The following is a 23,290-nucleotide window of genomic DNA, read 5'->3' as shown; positions in this document are numbered from 1 at the left end:
CAATATTGCCCTGAAGGAGCCGCCGCCGGGAAGGAACCATCGGCTCGTCCCTCAGAACCGTTGCTTGATTGTCGTACTCCGCCTCATATTTCCTGATTTCCAACGCAAAAACTGTCTGCTCCTCCCGTAAAACTCGATGCATTTACTGTCATCGTTAAAATGGTTAATTAATGATGTCTCTTTGCAGCAGAAAAGTGTCGGAAACCGGAAAAAACAAGGTGGTGAGCACGATAATATGGCCGGAGCCTCAGTGTTTGTTGTTGTTCCTCGAGGGTGAGTGAGCGAGGCGGCGCCGAGGCAAAGGAAGCACACTGACGGGGCTCCGGCGGCCGCTCCCTCAGCCTCACCACCACCCGCTCCACGAGAAGAAGGACGCTCCGCCGCCGCCGCCATGACCAAGAGGAAGGCCAAGCCGCTCATCGACTCAGACAGCGACGATGAAGGCGGCAGCGGCTCAGACATCGACTCGGTGAGCAGGACGGGGCAGGGCGAGGCAGGACAGGGCCAGGGCGGGCAGGCCAGGTAGTGCAGGTCGGGCAGGGTATGGGCAGGCCAGGTAGTGCAGGGTATGGGCAGGCCAGGTAGTGCAGGTCGGGCAGGGTATGGGCAGGCCAGGTAGTGCAGGGTATGGGCAGGCCAGGTCGGGTAGGGTATGGGCAGGCCAGGTAGTGCAGGTCGGGCAGGCCAGGTCGGGCAGGGTATGGGCAGGCCAGGTAGTGCAGGGTATGGGCAGGCCAGGTCGGGCAGAGTATGGGCAGGCTTTTTCTTCATTGAATTGTAGCAGCCACTTTTTGTTCCATTCCTGTAGCTTGGTGAGGTCATCTTGTAGGAAATCCACAGTCAAGGGGTTAAAGACAGATCACCTAGTCTGGACCATAGGGTCTGTGTGGTCTGAATCCATGCAGCATGAAAAAACTGCATGGAAATTATGTAGGAAAGAGGAAAGAACTACCGTTACTGCTACCACTAACCAGGCGATATAAGCGGACAAGGACACCAGTATTCGAAAGAACTTAACGTTATTACGACAATGAGTAATATCTTAGTTGCTGGTTGGATTCAAAATACTTGTCTAATCTATTCTTGAAGGCCGTAACTGTTGTACTATCAACAACATCACAGGGTAGAGAGTTCCGAACATTAACAACTCAATTGAAGAAGAAGTGTTTAGCTTCGTGCGACGAGAATCTTTTACCACTTATCTTCAAATTGTGATTTCTTCTTGTTCTATTTGATCGATCAATTGTGAAGTAATCTTCCGCATTAATATCACTGAATCCTTTGAACATTTTAAACACTTCTATTAGATCGCCTCGCATTCTTCGTTTTGATAGACTGAATAAATTTACTTCTTTAAGCCTTTGTTCATATGATCAATTTCTCAACCTAGGAATCATCTTTGTTACTCTTCGTTGAACCCATTCCAACTTTTCTATGTCTTTTCTGTAATAGGGAGACCAAAACTGTACACAGTACTCTAGACGGGGTCGAACCAATGAATTATACTGTTTTAATATTACTTTTTTCGATTTATTATTAAAGACTCGTCCAATGAGGCCAACCAATTTGTTTGCAGTTTTAACTACCTCTAAACAATGCTGACCGGGCTTTAAATCGCTTGATATAGTGATTCCAAGGTTCTTTTGCTTTACTTACTGCAGAAAGTTGTTTGCCATTCATTACGTACCGAATGCAATTGTTATTTTTTCTGATGTGCAACACTTTACATTTCTCAACGTTAAATTTCATTTGCCATTGATTGGCCCAACGTGCAAGTCGATCTAGATCTGCTTGTAAAGCTTCTTCGTCAAGTGTCGCAGTTACTTTACTAGCAATTTTTGTGTCATCAGCAAATTTTGATACTTTGCAAGTGAGCCCATCATCGATATCATTAACATAAATTAAGAAGAGCATGGGGCCAAGCACTGATCCTTGAGGTACGCCGCTTCTGACATCGAGCCAGTTAGATGTAACACCATTTACAACTACTCTCTGTTTCCGCTCAGAGGGCCAGTCCACAAGCCAATTGTGAATGTTACCCGAGATACCGTGCGCCAATAGTTTGCTGAGCAATCGTTGGCGGGGGACCTTATCAAATGCCTTTTGAAAATCCAGAGATATGATATCTGCTGAGGGGACGAAGGAGAGAGGACGAGAGGGGACGAAGGAGAAAGGACAAGAGGGGACAAAGGAGAGGGGAGGAGAGGGAGTAGGGGATGTACCAGTGGGGGAGGAGAGAAAACAACCCATGATAATAGGAGTTACTGAGTTACAAAAAAAAAAATTAAAGTATGGTGGATGTACTGATTTGTTTGTGAATGATCAACTCTGTATTTTCCCTGGGACAGAAGCAATAACCTATGAGTACAATTAGCTATTTCTCAACATCTCAGCATGCCTTAAAACCTCTATAAAGCTGAATGTTTTCTGTGATTGGGGTAAAAATAAACCTAAGGAAGGGATCAAAATAATCTATCGACTGATGCCCCAGATCAAAGATAAGAAGGTCTGCGTGCTTACAAGTCCATAATCTTGAATTAGCACTGTGTATCAACTTAACAAATATAAATAAATTAATAAATAAATGAATGTGCTAATGTATATTTCATAATACTGGAAATGACACACAGGAGGCAGTAAAAATGGATTAACATCTTAATGAAAAAATAAAAGGAGATTGCAGTATATCAAGGGGTTAAATAGCACAGCAGAGCATCCACAAATGTCAGAGTTAACCTCCCATGATACTGACCTCCCCACCATCTCTTCTGCCTCAGGAGTTGCTGGCGCTGGCGAAGAAGAAGAAGAGGCATTCCAACAGCGAGTCGTCTGGTGGGTCGTCCCCGAGACAGAAAGCGTCCGCCGCCCGCTCCAAGGTGGCCACGGACAGCGACTCCGAGACCAGCGACTCAGACTCAGACTGGGGCGCCTCCAAGGGCAAGAAGAAAAAGATGGTAAGGACGAGAACATGTTTTCTAAGGGACATTTAATGGTTGGTCACATATAGATTTTCTGGGGAATGTTTACTAGTCAGTCAAACATTTTAATTTTTCTTGTATTTTTCATGTTTTATCAAGTATCTTCTGAAGCAGTTTAACCCGGTGGTAGTAGCGGGGATCATGTTTCTTAATGGTCCCCCCAAGCGAGAAAAATGAGAAAAAATCACCCCTCACACAAACCACTTCATAATATATGTCAAAGCATTTGTGATCAGATTATGTATCATCTATTTTGGGGGTTTAAACCATGGCACAAATTTGGCCCGTCACTGCTACACAGTAAAGCCACAAATTTGGCCCGTCGCTGCTACACGGTAAAGCCACAAATTTGGCCCGTCGCTGCTACCGGGTTAAACAATGAGGTCTCCAAACCATACTTTTTGTTCCTCATTTGATAAAGTTCTGAGTAATTATTAATATTTTATGGATAAATTTATTCAGGGCTCCCCTATAACTTAATTAGATACAGTGTAATAATTGATGTCTTTCATAAGAACGTAGGGAGACTGCAAGAGGCCTAATGGCTTACACAGGACAGCTCCAGGTTCCCCCCCACTACCTACCACCTGTCATCCTCGTCCATGGAGCTATCCAGTCTACTCTTAAAACAAGCTATCGTCCCTGCACTCACTTCCATTGAAATCCAAAAAATGCTCATGGGCAAAGCAGCCAAATACATGCGTCCCTAAATAGTACGGTTTCCATTAGTTCAGTTTTGGTTTTATGTCAATTTTCTAAGAAGATTTTTTGGATTTTTAAATTTCCCGACAAGCAGGAAATTTAAAAATCCTAAAAGATCTTCCGTGACAATCCGTATAAAACCAAAACCGAACTATTTTAAACTGTACTATTTGAGGGACGCCTGTACTTAGTGTGTTATATGTGTGAAAGAAATGTTTGATGCTTTGTTTAGTGTGCTCACGGAAAGTTGTTTTTGCCGACAGACAAAGACAAGTACAAAAAACAAAGGCAAGCAGTCTGGCGCGTCACAGGACAGCGACTCGGAGGGCGGGCGGGCGGCGCGGGCCAGCGGGTCGGAGCCCGAGGAAGGTGAGTCACCCTACACACAGCTCTTATGCATGTGAAATAGTCGTTCCTTGCCTTAGGGCCGCTCTCACAGTCGTTTTGTTTGTTATGATCGTTACCAATGGCGCAGATCGACGCTATAGTTTTCCACGTGAAACTGGCCTATGGGGTAGTGGCGGCTGCAGAGGAAGCGAGAGGTATTGAGAGTGTGTGGCAAGGTGCGGGGCTAGGCTAACCCCGCAGCCGCCACAACTCCATCGGCCAGTTTGACGTGGAAATACTATAGCCGCGATAACAGCCATTGGTGACGATCAAAACAAACAATATGGCTGTGAAGCGGCCCTTAGTTCACATCCCTTTAGGTCCGTGATGTGTGGAGTAGAGTTTCCATGTACTGTTATCTTGTCCCCTTCCTTCCCCTTCCTCCCTCCTTCTTCTTCATTCTTGCTTCCTATCTTTTTTATCTCATTTATTTCCTTCCTTTCCCTCTTCCTCTTCTTCCTTTCCCTTCCTCCCTCCTTCTTCTTCATTCTTGCTTCCTATCTTTTTTATCTCATTTATTTCCTTCCTTTCCCTCTTCCTGTCTTCCTCTTCTTCCTTTCATCCTTACGTCCCATCTCCTTTAACTCTGACATTTTTTCGCTCTTTCCCTCCTTCTTCTTCATTCTTACTTCCTATCTCTTTTTTTATCTCTCATTTATTCCCTGTTTCGTTTTTCCTTCCTCTCCCTCTTCCCATCTTCCTCTTCTTCCCTTCATCTTTACTTCCCATCTCTTTTATTAACTCTGACATTTTTTCTCTCTTTCCCTCTCTCCTATTATCCTCCCTTCCTTTATTTTTTGGTAGATTTCTTTTTATATTATTCCTATATTTTCGTTTTTCCTTTTCATTCATATCTCCATATCACACTCTAGCGTCCCTGCCTCACCCGTTCCTCTGTGTTCCTCCGCAGGGGAAGTATCTGACACCAACAGCAGCGACTCGGAGGACCTGAATGAGGAGTTCGACGATGGCCTGGACGAGAACATGATCGGGGATGAGGAGGACCGTGCACGCCTCGAGCAGATGACGGAGAAGGAGCGGGAGCAGGAGATCTACAACCGGATAGAGAAGAGGGAGGTGATGAGGACACGCTTTGAGATAGAAAAGAAACTCAAACTGGCCAAGAAAAAGGAGCAGAAAAAGAGGAAAGAGAAGGAGGGGGATAAGCCGAAAGTGAGTGTTGGTAGGAGACAGAGGTGTATTATGTGTGTGTGTGTGTGTGTGTTTGGAATTAGGTTAAGTTAGGTTAGGGGGAGACACTATAGGCCCCTTTTAACTTCACATATCTTATTCAAAACATGCAAAATCCTAGTTATGTGTGTGTTAGTAGACAGGCGTTTAGTGTGTGTGTGTGTGTGAAATTAGGTTAAGTTAGTTTAACCTGTCTGCTGCGATTGGCACGGATTTCTCCTTCACTGGTATCCTGGTAACATATACTCCAAGGTCATTCTCTGCCTCTGTGGTGGATAGTGGAGTGTTTCTCATGTGGTATTGGTGTGCTGGATATCCCTTCACTGGTATCCTGGTAACATATACTCCGAGGTCATTCTCTGCCTCTGTGGTGGATAGTGGAGTGTTTCCCATGTGGTATTGGTGTGCTGGATATCTCCTCCCAAGGTGCAGGACTTTACATTTTTCTTCATTGAATTGTAGCAGCCACTTTTTGTTCCAATCCTGTTGCTTGTTGATGTCTTGTAGGAAATCCACATTCAAGGGGTTAACTTTACATATCTTATTAAGAAACCTACAAATTCCTAGTTCATTTTTCCTCCATCTCACCCTCCAGGAGAAGAGGCAGCCGCTGCTCACCAACAGAACCAAAACACTGGAGGAGCGAGCCGGCCGGAACGACAAGTTTGCCGCCCTCAAGGCCAAGAGAGTCAACAAAATACAGAAGGGTGAGTGTCTAGCTTATTAGCACAAGGTAAAGAAATAAATGATCAAGAAAATTCATTCCAGGGGTGTTTAAAAATCGCATCAGTTGTAGTACGTCTTTAATTTATTGTTATCAAAGTACAGAAAGTAAAGGTCATATTGTAAAACATTTCGTCACTCAAGAACACCTATTTGACAAGGCTTTCGTAGGAGTTGTGGGCATTTCTAGTAGGAGTTACATATTTGACAAGGCTTTCATAGGAGTTGTGGGCATTTCTAGTTGCAGTTACGTATTTGACAAGGCTTTCGTAGGAGTTGTGGGCATTTCTAGTTGCAGTTACCTATTTGACAAGGCTTTCGTAGGAGTTGTGGGCATTTCTAGTAGTAGTTACCTATTTGACAAGGCTTTCGTAGGAGTTGTGGGCATTTCTAGTAGTAGTTACGTATTTGACAAGGCTTTCGTAGGAGTTGTGGGCATTTCTAGTAGGAGTTACATATTTGACAAGGCTTTCGTAGGAGTTGTGGGCATTTCTAGTAGGAGTTACATATTTGACAAGGCTTTCGTAGGAGTTGTGGGCATTTCTAGTAGTAGTTACCTATTTGACAAGGCTTTCGTAGGAGTTGTGGGCATTTCTAGTAGGAGTTACCTATTTGACAAGGCTTTCGTAGGAGATGTGGGCATTTCTAGTTGCAGTTACCTATTTGACAAGGCTTTCGTAGGAGTTGTGGGCATTTCTAGTGGTAGTTACCTATTTGACAAGGCTTTCGTAGGAGATGTGGGCATTTCTAGTTGCAGTTACCTATTTGACAAGGCTTTCGTAGGAGTTGTGGGCATTTCTAGTAGTAGTTACCTATTTGACAAGGCTTTCGTAGGAGTTGTGGGCATTTCTAGTAGTAGTTACGTATTTGACAAGGCTTTCGTAGGAGTTGTGGGCATTTCTAGTAGTAGTTACGTATTTGACAAGGCTTTCGTAGGAGTTGTGGGCATTTCTAGTAGTAGTTACGTATTTGACAAGGCTTTCGTAGGAGTTGTGGGCATTTCTAGTAGTAGTTACGTATTTGACAAGGCTTTCGTAGGAGTTGTGGGCATTTCTAGTTGCAGTTACGTATTTAACAAGGCTTTCGTAGGAGTTGTGGGCATTTCTAGTAGGAGTTACGTATTTGACAAGGCTTTCGTAGGAGATGTGGGCATTTCTAGTTGCAGTTACATATTTGACAAGGCTTTCGTAGGAGTTGTGGGCATTTCTAGTAGTAGTTACATATTTGACAAGGCTTTCGTAGGAGTTGTGGGCATTTCTAGTTGCAGTTACGTATTTGACAAGGCTTTCGTAGGAGTTGTGGGCATTTCTAGTTGCAGTTACGTATTTGACAAGGCTTTCGTAGGAGTTGTGGGCATTTCTAGTAGTAGTTATGTATTTGACAAGGCTTTCATAGGAGTTGTGGGCATTTCTAGTAGTAGTTACGTATTTGACAAGGCTTTTGTAGGAGTTGTGGGCATTTCTAGTTGCAGTTACCTATTTGACAAGGCTTTCATAGGAGTTGTGGGCATTTCTAGTTGCAGTTACCTATTTGACAAGGCTTTCGTAGGAGTTGTGGGCATTTCTAGTTGCAGTTACCTATTTGACAAGGCTTTCGTAGGAGTTGTGGGCATTTCTAGTAGTAGTTACGTATTTGACAAGGCTTTCATAGGAGATGTGGGCATTTCTAGTTGCAGTCACCTATTTGACAAGGCTTTCGTAGGAGTTGTGGGCATTTCTAGGAGTAGTTACGTATTTGACAAGGCTTTCATAGGAGTTGTGGGCATTTCTAGGAGTAGTTACGTATTTGACAAGGCTTTCGTAGGAGTTGTGGGCATTTCTAGTAGTAGTTACATATTTGACAAGGCTTTCATAGGAGTTGTGGGCATTTCTAGTAGTAGTTACATATTTGACAAGGCTTTCATAGGAGTTGTGGGCATTTCTAGTTGCAGTCACCTATTTGACAAGGCTTTCGTAGGGGTTGTGGGCATTTCTAGTTGCAGTCACCTATTTGACAAGGCTTTCGTAGGAGTTGTGGGCATTTCTAGTTGCAGTTACGTATTTGACAAGGCTTTCGTAGGAGTTGTGGGCATTTCTAGTTGTAGTTACGTATTTGACAAGGCTTTCGTAGGAGTTGTGGGCATTTCTAGTTGCAGTTACCTATTTGACAAGGCTTTCGTAGGAGTTGTGGGCATTTCCAGGAGTAGTTTTGTGACCCTGGTGGTAGTTTGAACCTTCTTCTGTACCGTGAACCTGAGGAAACACTCATTAGAACCCAACTGACCCCCTCTTTGACCTTTAGAAATGGCTGTGAGTGTGTCGTATAATACCAACCTAATTGTCTAGGTTATTAGCACAAGAGAAGGAGAGAAGACATTAAAAAATTGGTTCCAGAGGTGTTTTAAAATCGCATCAGTTATAGAACACCATTAACCTATTGCTATGGACATACAGAAAGGTAATTGTCGAGGTCATTAACACAAGTAAGAGAAAGAAATGCTATAAAAATTGATTCCAGAGGTGTTTAAAAATCCTGCTGTCCTTAACCCTTCGTCATTTCACCCCCTTCCCCAGCGGAGGAGGAGAGACAGAAGAAGGAGAGGGAGGCCGAGGAGAAGAGGAGGAGGAGAGAGGAGCGGGAAAAATCAATGGACTCGGACTCCAACGCCGAGGAAGCCAAGTCCAAGAAGCTCAAAGTAAGAGATGATCTAGTGTGTCCTCCTGTACTGTCCTGTCTCTTTACTCTTGCTGTCGTTTTCTGTCCTCCTGTCATTTTTTGTCCTGTCATGTTCTGTCCTGCTGTCATTTTCTGTCCTCCCTGCTGTCATTTTCTGTCCTCCCCGCTGTCATTTTCCGTCCTCTCTGCTGTTATTTTCTGTCCTCCCTGCTGTTATTTTCTGTCCTCCCTCCTGTCATTTTCTGTCCTCCCTGCTGTTATTTTCTGTCCTCCCTCCTGTCATTTTCTGTCCTCCCTCCTGTTATTTTCTGTCCTCCCTGCTGTTATTTTCTGTCCTCCCTCCTGTCATTTTCTGTCCTCCCTGCTGTTATTTTCTGTCCTCCCTCCTGTCATTTTCTGTCCTCCCTGCTGTTATTTTCTGTCCTCCCTCCTGTCATTTTCTGTCCTCCCTGCTGTTACTTTCTGTCCTCCCTGCAGTTATTTTCTGTCCTCCCTGCAGTTATTTTCTGTCCTCCCTCCTGTCATTTTCTGTCCTCCCTGCTGTTATTTTCTGTCCTCCCTCCTGTCATTTTCTGTCCTCCCTGCTGTTATTTTCTGTCCTCCCTCCTGTCATTTTCTGTCCTCCCTGCTGTTATTTTCTGTCCTCCCTCCTGTCATTTTCTGTCCTCCCTCCTGTCACTTTCTGTCCTCCCTGCAGTTATTTTCTGTCCTCCCTGCTGTCATTTTCTGTCCTCCCTGCTGTTGATTTCTGTCCTCACTGCTGTCATTTTCTGTCCTCCCTGCTGTCATTTTCTGTCCTCCCTCCTGTCATTTTCTGTCCTCCCTCCTGTCATTTTCTGTCCTCCCGGCTGTCATTTTCTGTCCCTCCTGCTGTCATTTTCTGTCCTCTCTGCTGTTATTTTCTGTCCTCCCTCCTGTCATTTTATGTCCTCCCTGCTGTTATTTTCTGTCCTCCCTGCTGTCATTTTCTGTCCTCCCTGCTGTTGTTTTCTGTCCTCCCTGCTGTCATTTTCTGTCCTCCCTGCTGTTGTTTTCTGTCCTCCCTGCTGTTATTTTCTGTCCTCCCTGCTGTTGTTTTCTGTCCTCCCTGCTGTCATTTTCTGTCCTCCCTGCTGTTGTTTTCTGTCCTCCCTGCTGTCATTTTCTGTCCTCCCTGCTGTTGTTTTCTGTCCTCCCTGCTGTTATTTTCTGTCCTCCCTGCTGTTGTTTTCTGTCCTCCCTGCTGTCATTTTCTGTCCTCCCTGCTGTTGTTTTCTGTCCTCCCTGCTGTCATTTTCTGTCCTCCCTGCTGTTGTTTTCTGTCCTCTCTGGTGTCATTTTCTGTCCTCCCTGCTGTCATTTTCTGTCCTCCCTGCTGTCATTTTCTGTCCTCCCTGCTGTTGTTTTCTGTCCTCCCTGCTGTTATTTTCTGTCCTCCCTGCTGTTGTTTTCTGTCCTCCCTGCTGTTGTTTTCTGTCCTCCCTGCTGTCATTTTCTGTCCTCCCTGCTGTTGTTTTCTGTCCTCTCTGGTGTCATTTTCTGTCCTCCCTGCTGTCATTTTCTGTCCTCCCTGCTGTTGTTTTCTGTCCTCTCTGCTGTCATTTTCTGTCCTCCCTGCTGTCATTTTCTGTCCTCCCTGCTGTCATTTTCTGTCCTCCCTGCTGTCATTTTCTGTCCTCCCTGCTGTCATTTTCTGTCCTCCCTGCTGTCATTTTCTGTCCTCCCTGCTGTTGTTTTCTGTCCTCTCTGGTGTCATTTTCTGTCCTCCCTGCTGTCATTTTCTGTCCTCCCTGCTGTTGTTTTCTGTCCTCTCTGGTGTCATTTTCTGTCCTCCCTGCTGTTGTTTTCTGTCCTCTCTGGTGTCATTTTCTGTCCTCCCTGCTGTCATTTTCTGTCCTCCCTGCTGTCATTTTCTGTCCTCCCTGCTGTCATTTTCTGTCCTCCCTGCTGTCATTTTCTGTCCTCCCTGCTGTCATTTTCAGTCCTCCCTCCTGTCATTTTCTGTCCTCCTTGCTGTTATTTTCTGTCCTCCCTCCTGTCATTTTCTGTCCCCCCATCATTTTCTGTCCTGTCACTTTCTGTCCTCCCTCCTGTCACTTTCTGTCCTCCCTGCTGTCATTTTCTGTCCTCCTGTCACTTTCTGTCCTCCCTCCTGTCACTTTCTGTCCTCCCCGCTGTCATTTTCTGTCCTCTCCTCTGTCACTTTCTCTCCTCTCCCTCTCCCTCCCTCCTAACACCTCTCCCTCTTGTCATCCTTCACCACCATCTCTCTATCTATCTATCTATCTATCAGTCAATCTATCTAATCTATCTATCCACCACCACCACCACCACCATCTCTCCGTCTATTTATCAGTCAATCTATCTAATCTATCTATCCACCACCACCATCTCTCTGTCTATTTATCAGTCAATCTATCTAATCTATCTATCCACCACCACCATCTCTCCGTCTATCTATCAGTCAATCTATCTAATCTATCTATCCACCACCACCATCATCACCACCATCATCTATCTATCTATCTATCTATCTGTCAGTCAATCTATCTATTCTATCTATCCACCACCACTTCTATTACCACCACCATCTCTCTGTGTATCTATCAGTCAGTGTATCTATTCTATCTATCCACCACCACCTCCACCATCTCTCTATCTATCTATCTATCTATCAGTCAATCTATCTATTCTATCTATCCACCATCATCTATCTATCTATCTATCTATCTATCAGTCAATCTATCTATTCTATCTATCCACCACCACTTCTATTACCACCACCATCTCTCTGTGTATCTATCAGTCAGTGTATCTATTCTATCTATCCACCACCACCTCCACCATCTCTCTATCTATCTATCTATCTATCAGTCAATCTATCTATTCTATCTATCCACCATCACCATCATCATCTATCTATCTATCTATCAGTCAATCTGTCTAATCTCTCTATCCACCACCACCATCTATCTATCTATCTATCAGTCAGTTAATCTATCTATCCGTCTATCTTTCCAGGCGTCGGATGTGTACAGCTCGGACGACAGCGGAACCGAGAGCGACAAGTCCGAGAAGTCCGAGAAGTCCACCAAGAGACGGTCCTCCTCGTCCTCCTCCTCCTCCTCATCCGACGGGGACAGTGACTCCGGCAGGTGAGCGGATGGATGTTGTTGTTGTTAATGTTGATGTTGTTGTTTATGCATTTTAAGAAGGGGGGGGGCGGGGGGGGCTTTTTTTTTTTTTTCCGTAGAGTAAAGGATGCAGGAGTATAAAAAACGGTCTCTCTCTCTCTCTCTCTCTCTCTCTCTCTCTCTCTCTCTCTCTGCAGTAAAACAAAAAGAAAAGAAGGAATTTTTAAAGGTCTATATTTCTCTCTCTCTCTCTCTCTCTCTCTCTCTCTCTCTCTCTCTCTCTCTCTCTCTCTCTCTCTCTCTCTCTCTCTCTCTCTCTCTCTCTCTCTCTCTCTCTCTCTCTCTCTCTCTCTCTCTCACCCAGCCACTCGATCTTTGTCTCTCAAGGGAGTGGCAATTAGCAAGGTCCAGTAGGCTCATTAGTATATATATATTTGTTTTTTTTTACTTATTATTATGTCAACAGGGAAAGGACATTTATTATAGCTTCCTGTTGGGCAATAAAATATCAGTTAGCCTCTAAGATATACTCACCCTTCTGGTACTTAACCCGGTAGCAGCGACGGGCCAAATTTGTGGCTTGACCGTGTAGCAGCGACGGGCCAAATTTGTGGCTTTACCATGTAGCAGCAATGGGCCAAATTTGTGGCTTTACCATGTAGCAGCAATGGGCCAAATTTGTGGCTTTACCATGTAGCAGCAATGGGCCAAATTTGTGGCTTTACCATGTAGCAGCGACGGGCCAAATTTGTGGCTTTACCATGTAGCAGCAATGGGCCAAATTTGTGGCTTTACCATGTAGCAGCAATGGGCCAAATTTGTGGCTTTACCATGTAGCAGCAATGGGCCAAATTTGTGGCTTTACCATGTAGCAGCAATGGGCCAAATTTGTGGCTTTACCATGTAGCAGCGATGGGCCAAATTTGTGGCTTTACCATGTAGCAGCGATGGGCCAAATTTGTGGCTTTACCGTGTAGCAGCGATGGGCCAAATTTGTGGCTCTACCGTGTAGCAGTGACGGGCCAAATTTGTGCCATGATATAAATCCCCCAAAATAGATGATGCATAAACTGATCACAAATGCTCTGATATATATATTATGAAATGGTTTGTGTGAGGGGTGATTTTTTCTCATTTTTCTCGCTTAGAGGGACCATTAAGAAACATGATCCCCGCTGCTACCAGGTTAAGTTGCCTTGGGTGATTGGAGGTTTAATTTCAACCCCTGTTTCTTCACATATGAATATAATGTCCCTGTTTTAAAAATGGTTGTATTGCATCATCACTGTTCTGTTTCTGTGATGGAATGGCTGAGATGTATTTCAGGAAGAGTTGTTGAGTGTATTGAGACTTTTGACGTTGATGAGTGAGTGTTGTCGTGTGTAACTTGTAAGTGTATTGACTGTGATGAGTGAGTGTTGTCGTGTCGTGAGTGTACTGACCGTGATGAGTGAGTGTTGTCGTGTGTTGTGAGTATATTGACCGTGATGAGTGAGTGTTATTGTGTGTTGAGCCCCACTGAGGTAACACTGCCGCAGCCCCTGTGTGGAGGAGGCCGCTGCCGCCCGGCCCAGCAAGGGGGCGGCCGCTGCAGCAAAGACCCATCGAAAAGAGCGCGATACAAAGCTGATAAAGAAGACTGAGCCAAAGATCTTGCCCTCTACTTCCTCTTCCTGTGCCTCTCCCTCTTCCTCTTCATCTTTTAGTGACTCGAGTGACAGCGATGTGTCACCCAAGAAGACCAAGCCAGACAGGTAGTGGGGGAGCCGTGTGCCGGAGTGGAGCGTGTCAGTGCTGTGGCTGGTGTTGTTGTCAGTCCTGCGGCAAGGCCCTCGGACACCTCCACAGACTGATCCCAGGGCTCTGTAATGGACCGCAACAAACAACTCCAGAAGTGTGTTAGATTTCTTCTACAAAACACCAAACTATAATTATTGTATTGCATCCTCAAATTTGTTAGCCTCCTTAACCCCTTCACTACGGCCGGGCCAAAACAGCGCCCCGTGCTGTATCCGGGATCGCCGCGCACGCCAAATTTCAAATGTCGCTATTGAATATGACAAGTTTTCAGCCATAAACTCAACACAATCATCATGTATAATATATGAAAACATGCAGAATTAAATGGTGCTCATAAAGAAACATAAATTAATTGATACTTTTGAGATGTAAGCATAAATATAGAGATAAAATAACTCGTATATTGGCTAAAGGGAGCCAGGACACAGTATGCACGTCCTCAGATATGGTACGGGGCACGCAAGGACGCAGTATACGCATCCTCGTGTTGAAGGGGTTAAATCAAAACACCAAGCATTGTCTAAGAGGTTTCTTTTGTCATTGGTGATTTGTAGAAGAGCAGCAGACGTAAGGAGTTGTTTTGTTTGGTCTAGCAGAGGCCTTGCACTGGGCTGTGGAAGTGGCCATAGTGAGCCTTACCAACACTAGCAGTTACACTAACATTGTCAGTAATGGTGTGCCTGTTGTTAGACCTGCAGGCACACCCAAGGGTGCCCCAATATGATGCTTCACACAGCATGAGAGGGAAGGCAGCCCATGCCACCAGCAAACTGTTTCTTATCAAGACAGAAAACAGTTTGTTGGGTGCAGCCGTGTCCTGTTTGATAACTTTGTTCTGTGTCGTGAGAGGCACACACACCTGCCCACAGACCCATAAACCATGCCTGCCCAGTGTGACCCTTCATGCTTGCCACTGTCCCCTCTCAATAACAACTCTTTTTCTGTCTCTGGGTCTGCAGCTTAGACACTCAGGGACACTCCCAGGTGTGGGCATAAGTTTGTTGCCATAGTGTACATAATACTGTAGCATCAATCCTTAACCGTGTTTAAGGTTTACTCAGTGATGTATGAAGTACAGGAGGTTCCTAGGTTACAATGGTATGGGCCTGCACTGGTCCATATATACAAATGGAGCGCTGTGGGGTCTGTTGCAGTGGTTCCACAATTTCCTGGACCCAAAGGGTCCGGGCTTGTATGAAAAATCTGCCAGTTTGAATTTTTCCAATTAAATTAAAAAAAGTAAATTAACACAAATGAAAGCCATTTCCTTCAACTGTGAATGTTAGCACTTGTTGTCCAACACTATGATTACCTGGAGAGGGCGGCCGTGTGCACTGCTTCTCTGCCTTTGTGGTCCTGGCGAAGAGACCTGTCCAGCGTCAGTCCCACCACAGTATTGCAAGGTTTTGGAGCCTTCCTGCTCACAGCCGGGCACAACAAAACAATGTGCTTTACACCTGCCAATGTGTGCTAGTTACATTCAGTGTGAGGTAAATGCTTGTTTGAAGTCATCTGCAGGATGTTTATGTTTCCTGATGCTCAGACTGGTGATGGTGTAGGACTGGACACAGACAGCAGCAGGGGTGGCTTGGGCTGTGCTGTTTTGCCCAGTGATGCTCAGCCTTGTTGAGGTGCAGGACACAGTAGAGGGAGCTGTGCAGGCAGTCAGGACTCTGCTGCGTCCTGTACTGAGTCCTGTGCCTGCACAAGTCAGGGTGCTGCTGGGAAACACAAACATGGAATAATCCTTCCAGCTTGTTGGGGTGAAGGAAAGGTCCTTGGGTGGCTGCCAAGAATGGCTTAGTGCCTTGAGGTCCTGGCCTCCACACACCCTCCCAGCACAGCCCTGGCCTGCCCTGCCGCTGTGACGGTACATGTGATTAACGGTGTTGTGAGGAAAGACGTGTGTGTGGTCTGGCCCTCCCTGTGTGTGTTGTAGGTGCAGTGTGTGCCAAGCGTGTTTGGTGAAGTGGTTCCTGTTGACGTGTTCTTGAGCTTTATTAATGGTCATGGTTACAGTGTTTGTGCAGTCTTGTAAAAATGTGTTTGCTTTTTATTGTCACTTTTACATTTAACATATAAACACTGTGGTTATAAATTATTAATATTAAAAGTGTAATTATTATTATTTAATCTTGGAACAGCAAAATTTTATCATGTACTTGAATGTGTTGCACAGTGGAGTATGGATGTCCAGAGTACCTGATAGCATTACAAAGGAAGGTCACCCCACACAGGAACTATAAGTGATACATTGTGGATGCCCTCCCAGAAGCACTCAGCATCACACCTGTGGCTTGGCACATGTACACTGGCAGCAGCTGGTGTCCTGAAGTGTCACCGTGGCATGTTTCACAACTCACTAAACCAAACCTCTTTATTTTCCGAACAGCAAGTCTCGTCTCTTCCAGTAGCTCATCACCCACTGCCCTCTTTCCTTTTTCCACCCACCATTCTCCTGTTCCTTGCAACTTGCCATACAGAAAGGTCACCAAGTCATCTTAAATCTAGAGTAAGGTGGTCTCTGGGTGTTGTCATATGTACCAGCATGTGTTGTGGGCAGCCTTTAACCCGTCCGCTGCGATTGGCACGGGCTTGGCCTTCACTGGTAGCCTGGTAACATACACTCCCAGGTCTTTCTCTGCCTCTGTGGTGGATAGTGGAGTGTTTCCCATGTGGTATTGGTGTGCTGGATATCCCTTCACTGGTAGCCTGGTAACATACACTCCCAGGTCTTTCTCTGCCTCTGTGGTGGATAGTGGAGTGTTTCCCATGTGGTATTGGTGTGCTGGATATCCCTTCACTGGTAGCCTGGTAACATACACTCCCAGGTCTTTCTCTGCCTCTGTGGTGGATAGTGGAGTGTTTCCCATGTGGTATTGGTGTGCTGGATATCCCCTCACTGGTAGCCTGGTAACATACACTCCCAGGTCTTTCTCTGCCTCTGTGATGGATAGTGGAGTGTTTCCCATGTGGTATTGGTGTGCTGGATATCCCCTCACTGGTAGCCTGGTAACATACACTCCCAGGTCTTTCTCTGCCTCTGTGGTGGATAGTGGAGTGTTTCCCATGTGGTATTGGTGTGCTGGATATCCCCTCCCAAGGTGCAGGACTTGACATTTATCTTCATTGAATTGTAGCAGACACTTTTTGTTCCATACCTGTAGCTTGGTGATGTCTTCTTGTAGGAAATCCACAATCAAGGGGTTAAGGACAGATCACCTAGTCTGGACCATGGTGTCTGTGTGGTCTGAAATTCTATGTAAATCCATGTAAATCCAGAGCCCAGGGAATGTAGTGTTGGTGTAGGGAGTCTTAAGTTAACCAAGGTGTTGTCACTCCCAGGGGGTTGACCCAGTAACAGCGACGGGCCAAATTTGTGGCTTTACCGTGTACCAGCGATGGGCCAAATTTGTGGCTTTACCGTGTACCAGCGATGGGCCAAATTTTTACCGTGATATAAACCCCCCAAATAGATGATGCACAAACTGATCACGAATGCATTGGTACTGTATATTATGAAATGGTTTGCATGAGTGATGATTTTTTCCCATTAATTCGCTTAGAGGGGTCTTTAAGATACATGTTCCCTGCAGCTACCAGGTTAAGGAGTCCAATTTATTTGTAAGGAGTCTTGGCTGCCCCTGCTCGGTGTAATGTTCCCTTGTGTGTCCCTCTGTCCAGGTCTAAAGACAGCCATCGCTCAAGGGATTCCAGACCTAAGTTCGTGACATGTCGAGAAGACTTGGAGAAGATCCGACTCTCCCGCCACAAGATGGAACGCTTCGTCCACCTCCCGATATTCTCCAAGGCCATCATCGGCTGCTTCGTCAGGATAGGCATCGGCAGCAACCAGGGCCGCCCCGTCTATAGGGTGAGTTGCAGGAGGGCTTCATGCTGTTGGGTTCATAAGGAGACTTGCTTTGCCATGTTATAGCTTAGGTTTATTAGCACATATGTCCCCAGTTTCAGTGTGTCACCTCCTTTCATACTTATTCAGGAGTTGTTTTTGCCATTTTGTATGCTATTTTTTCATTACAACCAGGGTCATTAAACTACCTTCCCTGGAAATGCCCAGAACTCCCTCAAAAGCCTTGTTAACCCTTTCATTGCTAAACGCTCGCAGCGAGCGGTAGGCGCATTTGCTGGTGGTGCTAAACGCTCGCTGAGAGCTCAAGCCACACTCAAATCTTACATGTATGGGAGTGTTCCAACACTCTCACAACACAGGATTGCCAATTGAGTGGGTTCTCCACTAAATTTGGTGGAAAATCATATCAGCCCAGCGCGGATAATCTATGGTGGATGTTCTTGTCCACTATAGCGGCATTTTTGCATAGCTTCACCTACCACCTGACTGATTCTTTGACCAAATAGTTGTAAATACTGCAGTTGGCAATGCAACCTTGCCAGAACCTCAAGGATAGATGTCCGCAGTTGCCTTGAAATGGCTGATCATCATGCACACACTGACGTAAGTGTTCACATTCAACACCCCCTGAACGTGCATGTACGTTCGCAGGAGAGGCACACATAATTGACTCTTATAGATCTGGGCCTCCTCTTCCCAATGGTGTTTTTTTGTTTTTAGCTGTGATGAATAGTTTTTGAGATACAGAGGTTAAAAGTTACCCCCCATTTGGCTGCTAGACTGCGCCTGAGGGGATACTCAAATCCTGCACCACGCACAAGGAAAGGGTTAAATGTGTGTTTCTTAGGTTCATGGGACAGAGGAAGGGTCAAACTACCACCAGTTTCAGTGTGTCATTTCATATAAGAATGTTGATACACACTAACACTATGCTTGTAATTACTAAATGTGTATTATTATTATTATTATTATTTTTTTTTTCCCCCTTCAGGTTGCGGAAATTACAGCAGTGTGTGAAACGGCGAAGATTTACCAGCTGGGCAACACACGAACAAACAAAGGACTGCGGCTAAAGTGAGTTGAGGGTGTGGTGGATGGGGTGGTCACTGCCTGAGAGCTTGCTGGAGGCCTCGGGAGAAATGCACTTATTTCTAAATCCTCGCCCTGCATCCTCATATCGTGTCATAACTACCTGTGTTGCCTGCTTACTGGAAACAAGAATTCAGTTTTTTATTATTATTATTTTCATTATTTTTTTTATACAGCAAAGGAAACAGCTCAAGGGCAAAAAAAAGGAAACGATAATGGAAAAAGCCCACATTTATATGAACTTGGTATCTATTGCGTCATAATACTGGTGTCATTGTGGTATCTATTGCGTCATCATACTGGTGTCATTGTGTTGTCTATTGCGTCATAATACTGGTGTCATTGTGGTATCTATTGCGTCATAATACTGGTGTCATTGTGGTATCTATTGCGTCATAATACTGGTGTCATTGTGGTATCTATTGCGTCATAATACTGGTGTCATTGTGGTATCTATTGCGTCATAATACTGCTGTCATTGTGGTATCTATTGCGTCATAATACTGGTGTCATTGTGGTATCTATTGCGTCATAATACTGGTGTCATTGTGGTATCTATTGCGTCATAATACTGGTGTCATTGTGGTATCTATTGCATCATAATACTGCTGTCATTGTGGTATCTATTGCGTCATAATACTGGTGTCATTGTGGTATCTATTGCGTCATAATACTGGTGTCATTGTGGTATCTATTGCGTCATAATACTGGTGTCATTGTGGTATCTATTGCGTCATAATACTGGTGTCATTGTGGTATCTATTGCATCATAATACTGCTGTCATTGTGGTATCTATTGCGTCATAATACTGCTGTCATTGTGTTGTCTATTGCGTCATAATACTGCTGTCATTGTGTTGTCTATTGCGTCATAATACTGCTGTCATTGTGGTATCTATTGCGTCATAATACTGCTGTCATTGTGGTATCTATTGCATCATAATACTGGTGTCATTGTGGTATCTATTGCGTCATAATACTGCTGTCATTGTGGTATCTATTGCATCATAATACTGGTGTCATTGTGGTATCTATTGCGTCATAATACTGCTGTCATTGTGGTATCTATTGCGTCATAATACTGGTGTCATTGTGTTGTCTATTGCGTCATAATACTGCTGTCATTGTGGTATCTATTGCATCATAATACTGGTGTCATTGTGTTGTCTATTGCGTCATAATACTGCTGTCATTGTGGTATCTATTGCATCATAATACTGGTGTCATTGTGGTATCTATTGCATCATAATACTGGTGTCATTGTGTTGTCTATTGCGTCATAATACTGGTGTCATTGTGGTATCTATTGCGTCATAATACTGCTGTCATTGTGGTATCTATTGCATCATAATACTGCTGTCATTGTGTTGTCTATTGCGTCATAATACTGCTGTCATTGTGGTATCTATTGCGTCATAATACTGCTGTCATTGTGTTGTCTATTGCATCATAATACTGCTGTCATTGTGGTATCTATTGCATCATAATACTGGTGTCATTGTGGTATCTATTGCGTCATAATACTGCTGTCATTGTGTTGTCTATTGCATCATAATACTGCTGTCATTGTGGTATCTATTGCGTCATAATACTGCTGTCATTGTGGTATCTATTGCGTCATAATACTGGTGTCATTGTGTTGTCTATTGCATCATAATACTGCTGTCATTGTGGTATCTATTGCATCATAATACTGCTGTCATTGTGTTGTCTATTGCGTCATAATACTGCTGTCATTGTGGTATCTATTGCGTCATAATACTGGTGTCATTGTGGTATCTATTGCATCATAATACTGGTGTCATTGTGTTGTCTATTGCGTCATAATACTGCTGTCATTGTGGTATCTATTGCGTCATAATACTGGTGTCATTGTGGTATCTATTGCGTCATAATACTGGTGTCATTGTGTTGTCTATTGCGTCATAATACTGGTGTCATTGTGGTATCTATTGCGTCATAATACTGCTGTCATTGTGGTATCTATTGCGTCATAATACTGGTGTCATTGTGTTGTCTATTGCATCATAATACTGCTGTCATTGTGGTATCTATTGCATCATAATACTGCTGTCATTGTGTTGTCTATTGCATCATAATACTGCTGTCATTGTGGTATCTATTGCGTCATAATACTGCTGTCATTGTGTTGTCTATTGCGTCATAATACTGCTGTCATTGTGGTATCTATTGCGTCATAATACTGCTGTCATTGTGTTGTCTATTGCGTCATAATACTGGTGTCATTGTGTTGTCTATTGCGTCATAATACTGCTGTCATTGTGGTATCTATTGCATCATAATACTGGTGTCATTGTGTTGTCTATTGCGTCATAATACTGCTGTCATTGTGGTATCTATTGCATCATAATACTGGTGTCATTGTGGTATCTATTGCATCATAATACTGGTGTCATTGTGGTATCTATTGCGTCATAATACTGGTGTCATTGTGTTGTCTATTGCGTCATAATACTGGTGTCATTGTGTTGTCTATTGCATCATAATACTGGTGTCATTGTGGTATCTATTGCATCATAATACTGCTGTCATTGTGGTATCTATTGCGTCATAATACTGGTGTCATTGTGGTATCTATTGCATCATAATACTGGTGTCATTGTGGTATCTATTGCATCATAATACTGGTGTCATTGTGGTATCTATTGCATCATAATACTGGTGTCATTGTGTTGTCTATTGCATCATAATACTGGTGTCATTGTGTTGTCTATTGCGTCATAATACTGGTGTCATTGTGGTATCTATTGCGTCATAATACTGGTGTCATTGTGGTATCTATTGCGTCATAATACTGGTGTCATTGTGGTATCTATTGCATCATAATACTGGTGTCATTGTGTTGTCTATTGCATCATAATACTGGTGTCATTGTGGTATCTATTGCGTCATAATACTGGTGTCATTGTGGTATCTATTGCATCATAATACTGGTGTCATTGTGTTGTCTATTGCATCATAATACTGGTGTCATTGTGTTGTCTATTGCATCATAATACTGGTGTCATTGTGGTATCTATTGCGTCATAATACTGGTGTCATTGTGTTGTCTATTGCGTCATAATACTGCTGTCATTGTGGTATCTATTGCATCATAATACTGGTGTCATTGTGGTATCTATTGCATCATAATACTGGTGTCATTGTGGTATCTATTGCGTCATAATACTGGTGTCATTGTGGTATCTATTGCGTCATAATACTGGTGTCATTGTGGTATCTATTGCATCATAATACTGGTGTCATTGTGTTGTCTATTGCGTCATAATACTGCTGTCATTGTGGTATCTATTGCGTCATAATACTGGTGTCATTGTGGTATCTATTGCGTCATAATACTGCTGTCATTGTGGTATCTATTGCATCATAATACTGCTGTCATTGTGGTATCTATTGCGTCATAATACTGGTGTCATTGTGGTGTCTATTGCATCATAATACTGGTGTCATTGTGGTATCTATTGCGTCATAATACTGCTGTCATTGTGGTATCTATTGCGTCATAATACTGGTGTCATTGTGGTATCTATTGCGTCATAATACTGGTGTCATTGTGGTATCTATTGCATCATAATACTGCTGTCATTGTGGTATCTATTGCATCATAATACTGCTGTCATTGTGGTATCTATTGCATCATAATACTGGTGTCATTGTGGTATCTATTGCGTCATAATACTGGTGTCATTGTGGTGTCTATTGCATCATAATACTGCTGTCATTGTGGTATCTATTGCATCATAATACTGGTGTCATTGTGGTGTCTATTGCATCATAATACTGCTGTCATTGTGGTATCTATTGCATCATAATACTGGTGTCATTGTGGTGTCTATTGCATCATAATACTGGTGTCATTGTGGTATCTATTGCGTCATAATACTGGTGTCATTGTGGTATCTATTGCATCATAATACTGGTGTCATTGTGGTGTATTGCGTCATAATACTGGTGTCATTGTGGTATCTATTGCATCATAATACTGGTGTCATTGTGGTATCTATTGCGTCATAATACTGGTGTCATTGTAGTGTAAAGTCATGATCCTTGAAATAGCTAAGAAAGTATGGTTAAGGTCATTGTAGAAAGCAGGCATTCTTGTGTGACCTGTGTTTGCCCTTCCCATTGAGTCTATCTAATCCCTTCCCTGCCAAGATCAACAAGGGTTACGGTGGTATAGTTTGTTACAACAGAGCAGTGCCTTGAGGTGCTCCCTTCCTCCCACAGACACGCGTCCCACGAGCGAGTCTTCCGGCTAGAGTTTGTGAGCAACAGTCCGTTCCAGGAGTCCGAGTACCACAAGTGGGTGGAAGACTGCGCGGCGCACGGCACGGAGCTTCCCTCCATGGTACACGTGTCACAGAAACAGAAGGACATCCACGACCTCCTCTACTACCAGTTCAGCAGTGAGGACATTGACAAGGTAGGGAGGGTGGGAGAGGCCAGAGGGGCTTAACCCGTCCGCTGCGATTGTTATAGATTTTGCCTTCACTGGTAGGTGGTAGCCTGGTGACATATAGTCCCAGGTCTTTCTCTGCCTCTGTGGTGGATAGTGGAGTGTTTCCCATGTGGTATTGGTGTGCTGGATATCCCTTCACTGGTAGCCTGGTAACATACACTCCCAGGTCTTTTCCTGCCTCTGTGGTGGATAGTGGAGTGTTTCCCATGTGGTATTGGTGTGCTGGATATCCCTTCACTGGTAGCCTGGTAACATACACTCCCAGGTCTTTCTCTGTCTCTGTGGTGGATGGTGGAGTGTT

General features: G+C 44.1%; 1 protein-coding gene and 1 long non-coding RNA gene across 7 annotated transcripts in view; one reads left to right on the top strand and one right to left on the bottom strand.

The window, feature by feature from the left end:
- Positions 1 to 242: 242 nt before the first annotated feature.
- Positions 243 to 23,290, top strand: part of LOC126988128 (RNA polymerase-associated protein RTF1 homolog) — a 32,868-nt gene continuing 9,820 nt past the window's right edge. For 2 of the 3 annotated variants that reach the window (XM_050845967.1, XM_050845968.1), the window contains exons 1-11: positions 243 to 469; positions 2,778 to 2,954; positions 3,944 to 4,049; positions 4,978 to 5,240; positions 5,854 to 5,965; positions 8,534 to 8,655; positions 11,637 to 11,770; positions 13,288 to 13,503; positions 17,234 to 17,423; positions 18,412 to 18,494; positions 22,758 to 22,953. In XM_050845967.1, coding sequence (XP_050701924.1) covers positions 392 to 469; positions 2,778 to 2,954; positions 3,944 to 4,049; positions 4,978 to 5,240; positions 5,854 to 5,965; positions 8,534 to 8,655; positions 11,637 to 11,770; positions 13,288 to 13,503; positions 17,234 to 17,423; positions 18,412 to 18,494; positions 22,758 to 22,953 — 1,677 coding nt within the window. In that variant the 5' untranslated portion in view covers positions 243 to 391. The remainder of the gene's footprint in view (positions 470 to 2,777; positions 2,955 to 3,943; positions 4,050 to 4,977; positions 5,241 to 5,853; positions 5,966 to 8,533; positions 8,656 to 11,636; positions 11,771 to 13,287; positions 13,504 to 17,233; positions 17,424 to 18,411; positions 18,495 to 22,757; positions 22,954 to 23,290) is intronic. The other variant, XM_050845969.1, reaches the window with a different exon arrangement.
- On the bottom strand, positions 5,974 to 8,504 carry LOC126988139 (uncharacterized). Of its 4 annotated transcripts, none has more exons than XR_007741538.1 (4): positions 7,967 to 8,504; positions 7,100 to 7,558; positions 6,692 to 6,742; positions 5,974 to 6,283 (listed from the first exon to the last, which is right to left on the bottom strand). It is a non-coding gene; the product is annotated as an uncharacterized LOC126988139 (long non-coding RNA). The 4 variants fall into 4 exon arrangements; XR_007741539.1 differs by lacking the exon at positions 5,974 to 6,283 and adding an exon at positions 6,618 to 6,640; XR_007741536.1 differs by lacking the exon at positions 6,692 to 6,742 and having other exon boundaries at positions 7,202 to 7,558.

The sequence above is a fragment of the Eriocheir sinensis genome, chromosome 68 (genome assembly GCF_024679095.1).
Source record: "Eriocheir sinensis breed Jianghai 21 chromosome 68, ASM2467909v1, whole genome shotgun sequence".
Lineage (NCBI taxonomy): Eukaryota > Metazoa > Arthropoda > Malacostraca > Decapoda > Varunidae > Eriocheir > Eriocheir sinensis.
Note: the sequence above shows the minus strand (reverse complement) of the source record. Positions and strands in the feature narration are given on the sequence as shown.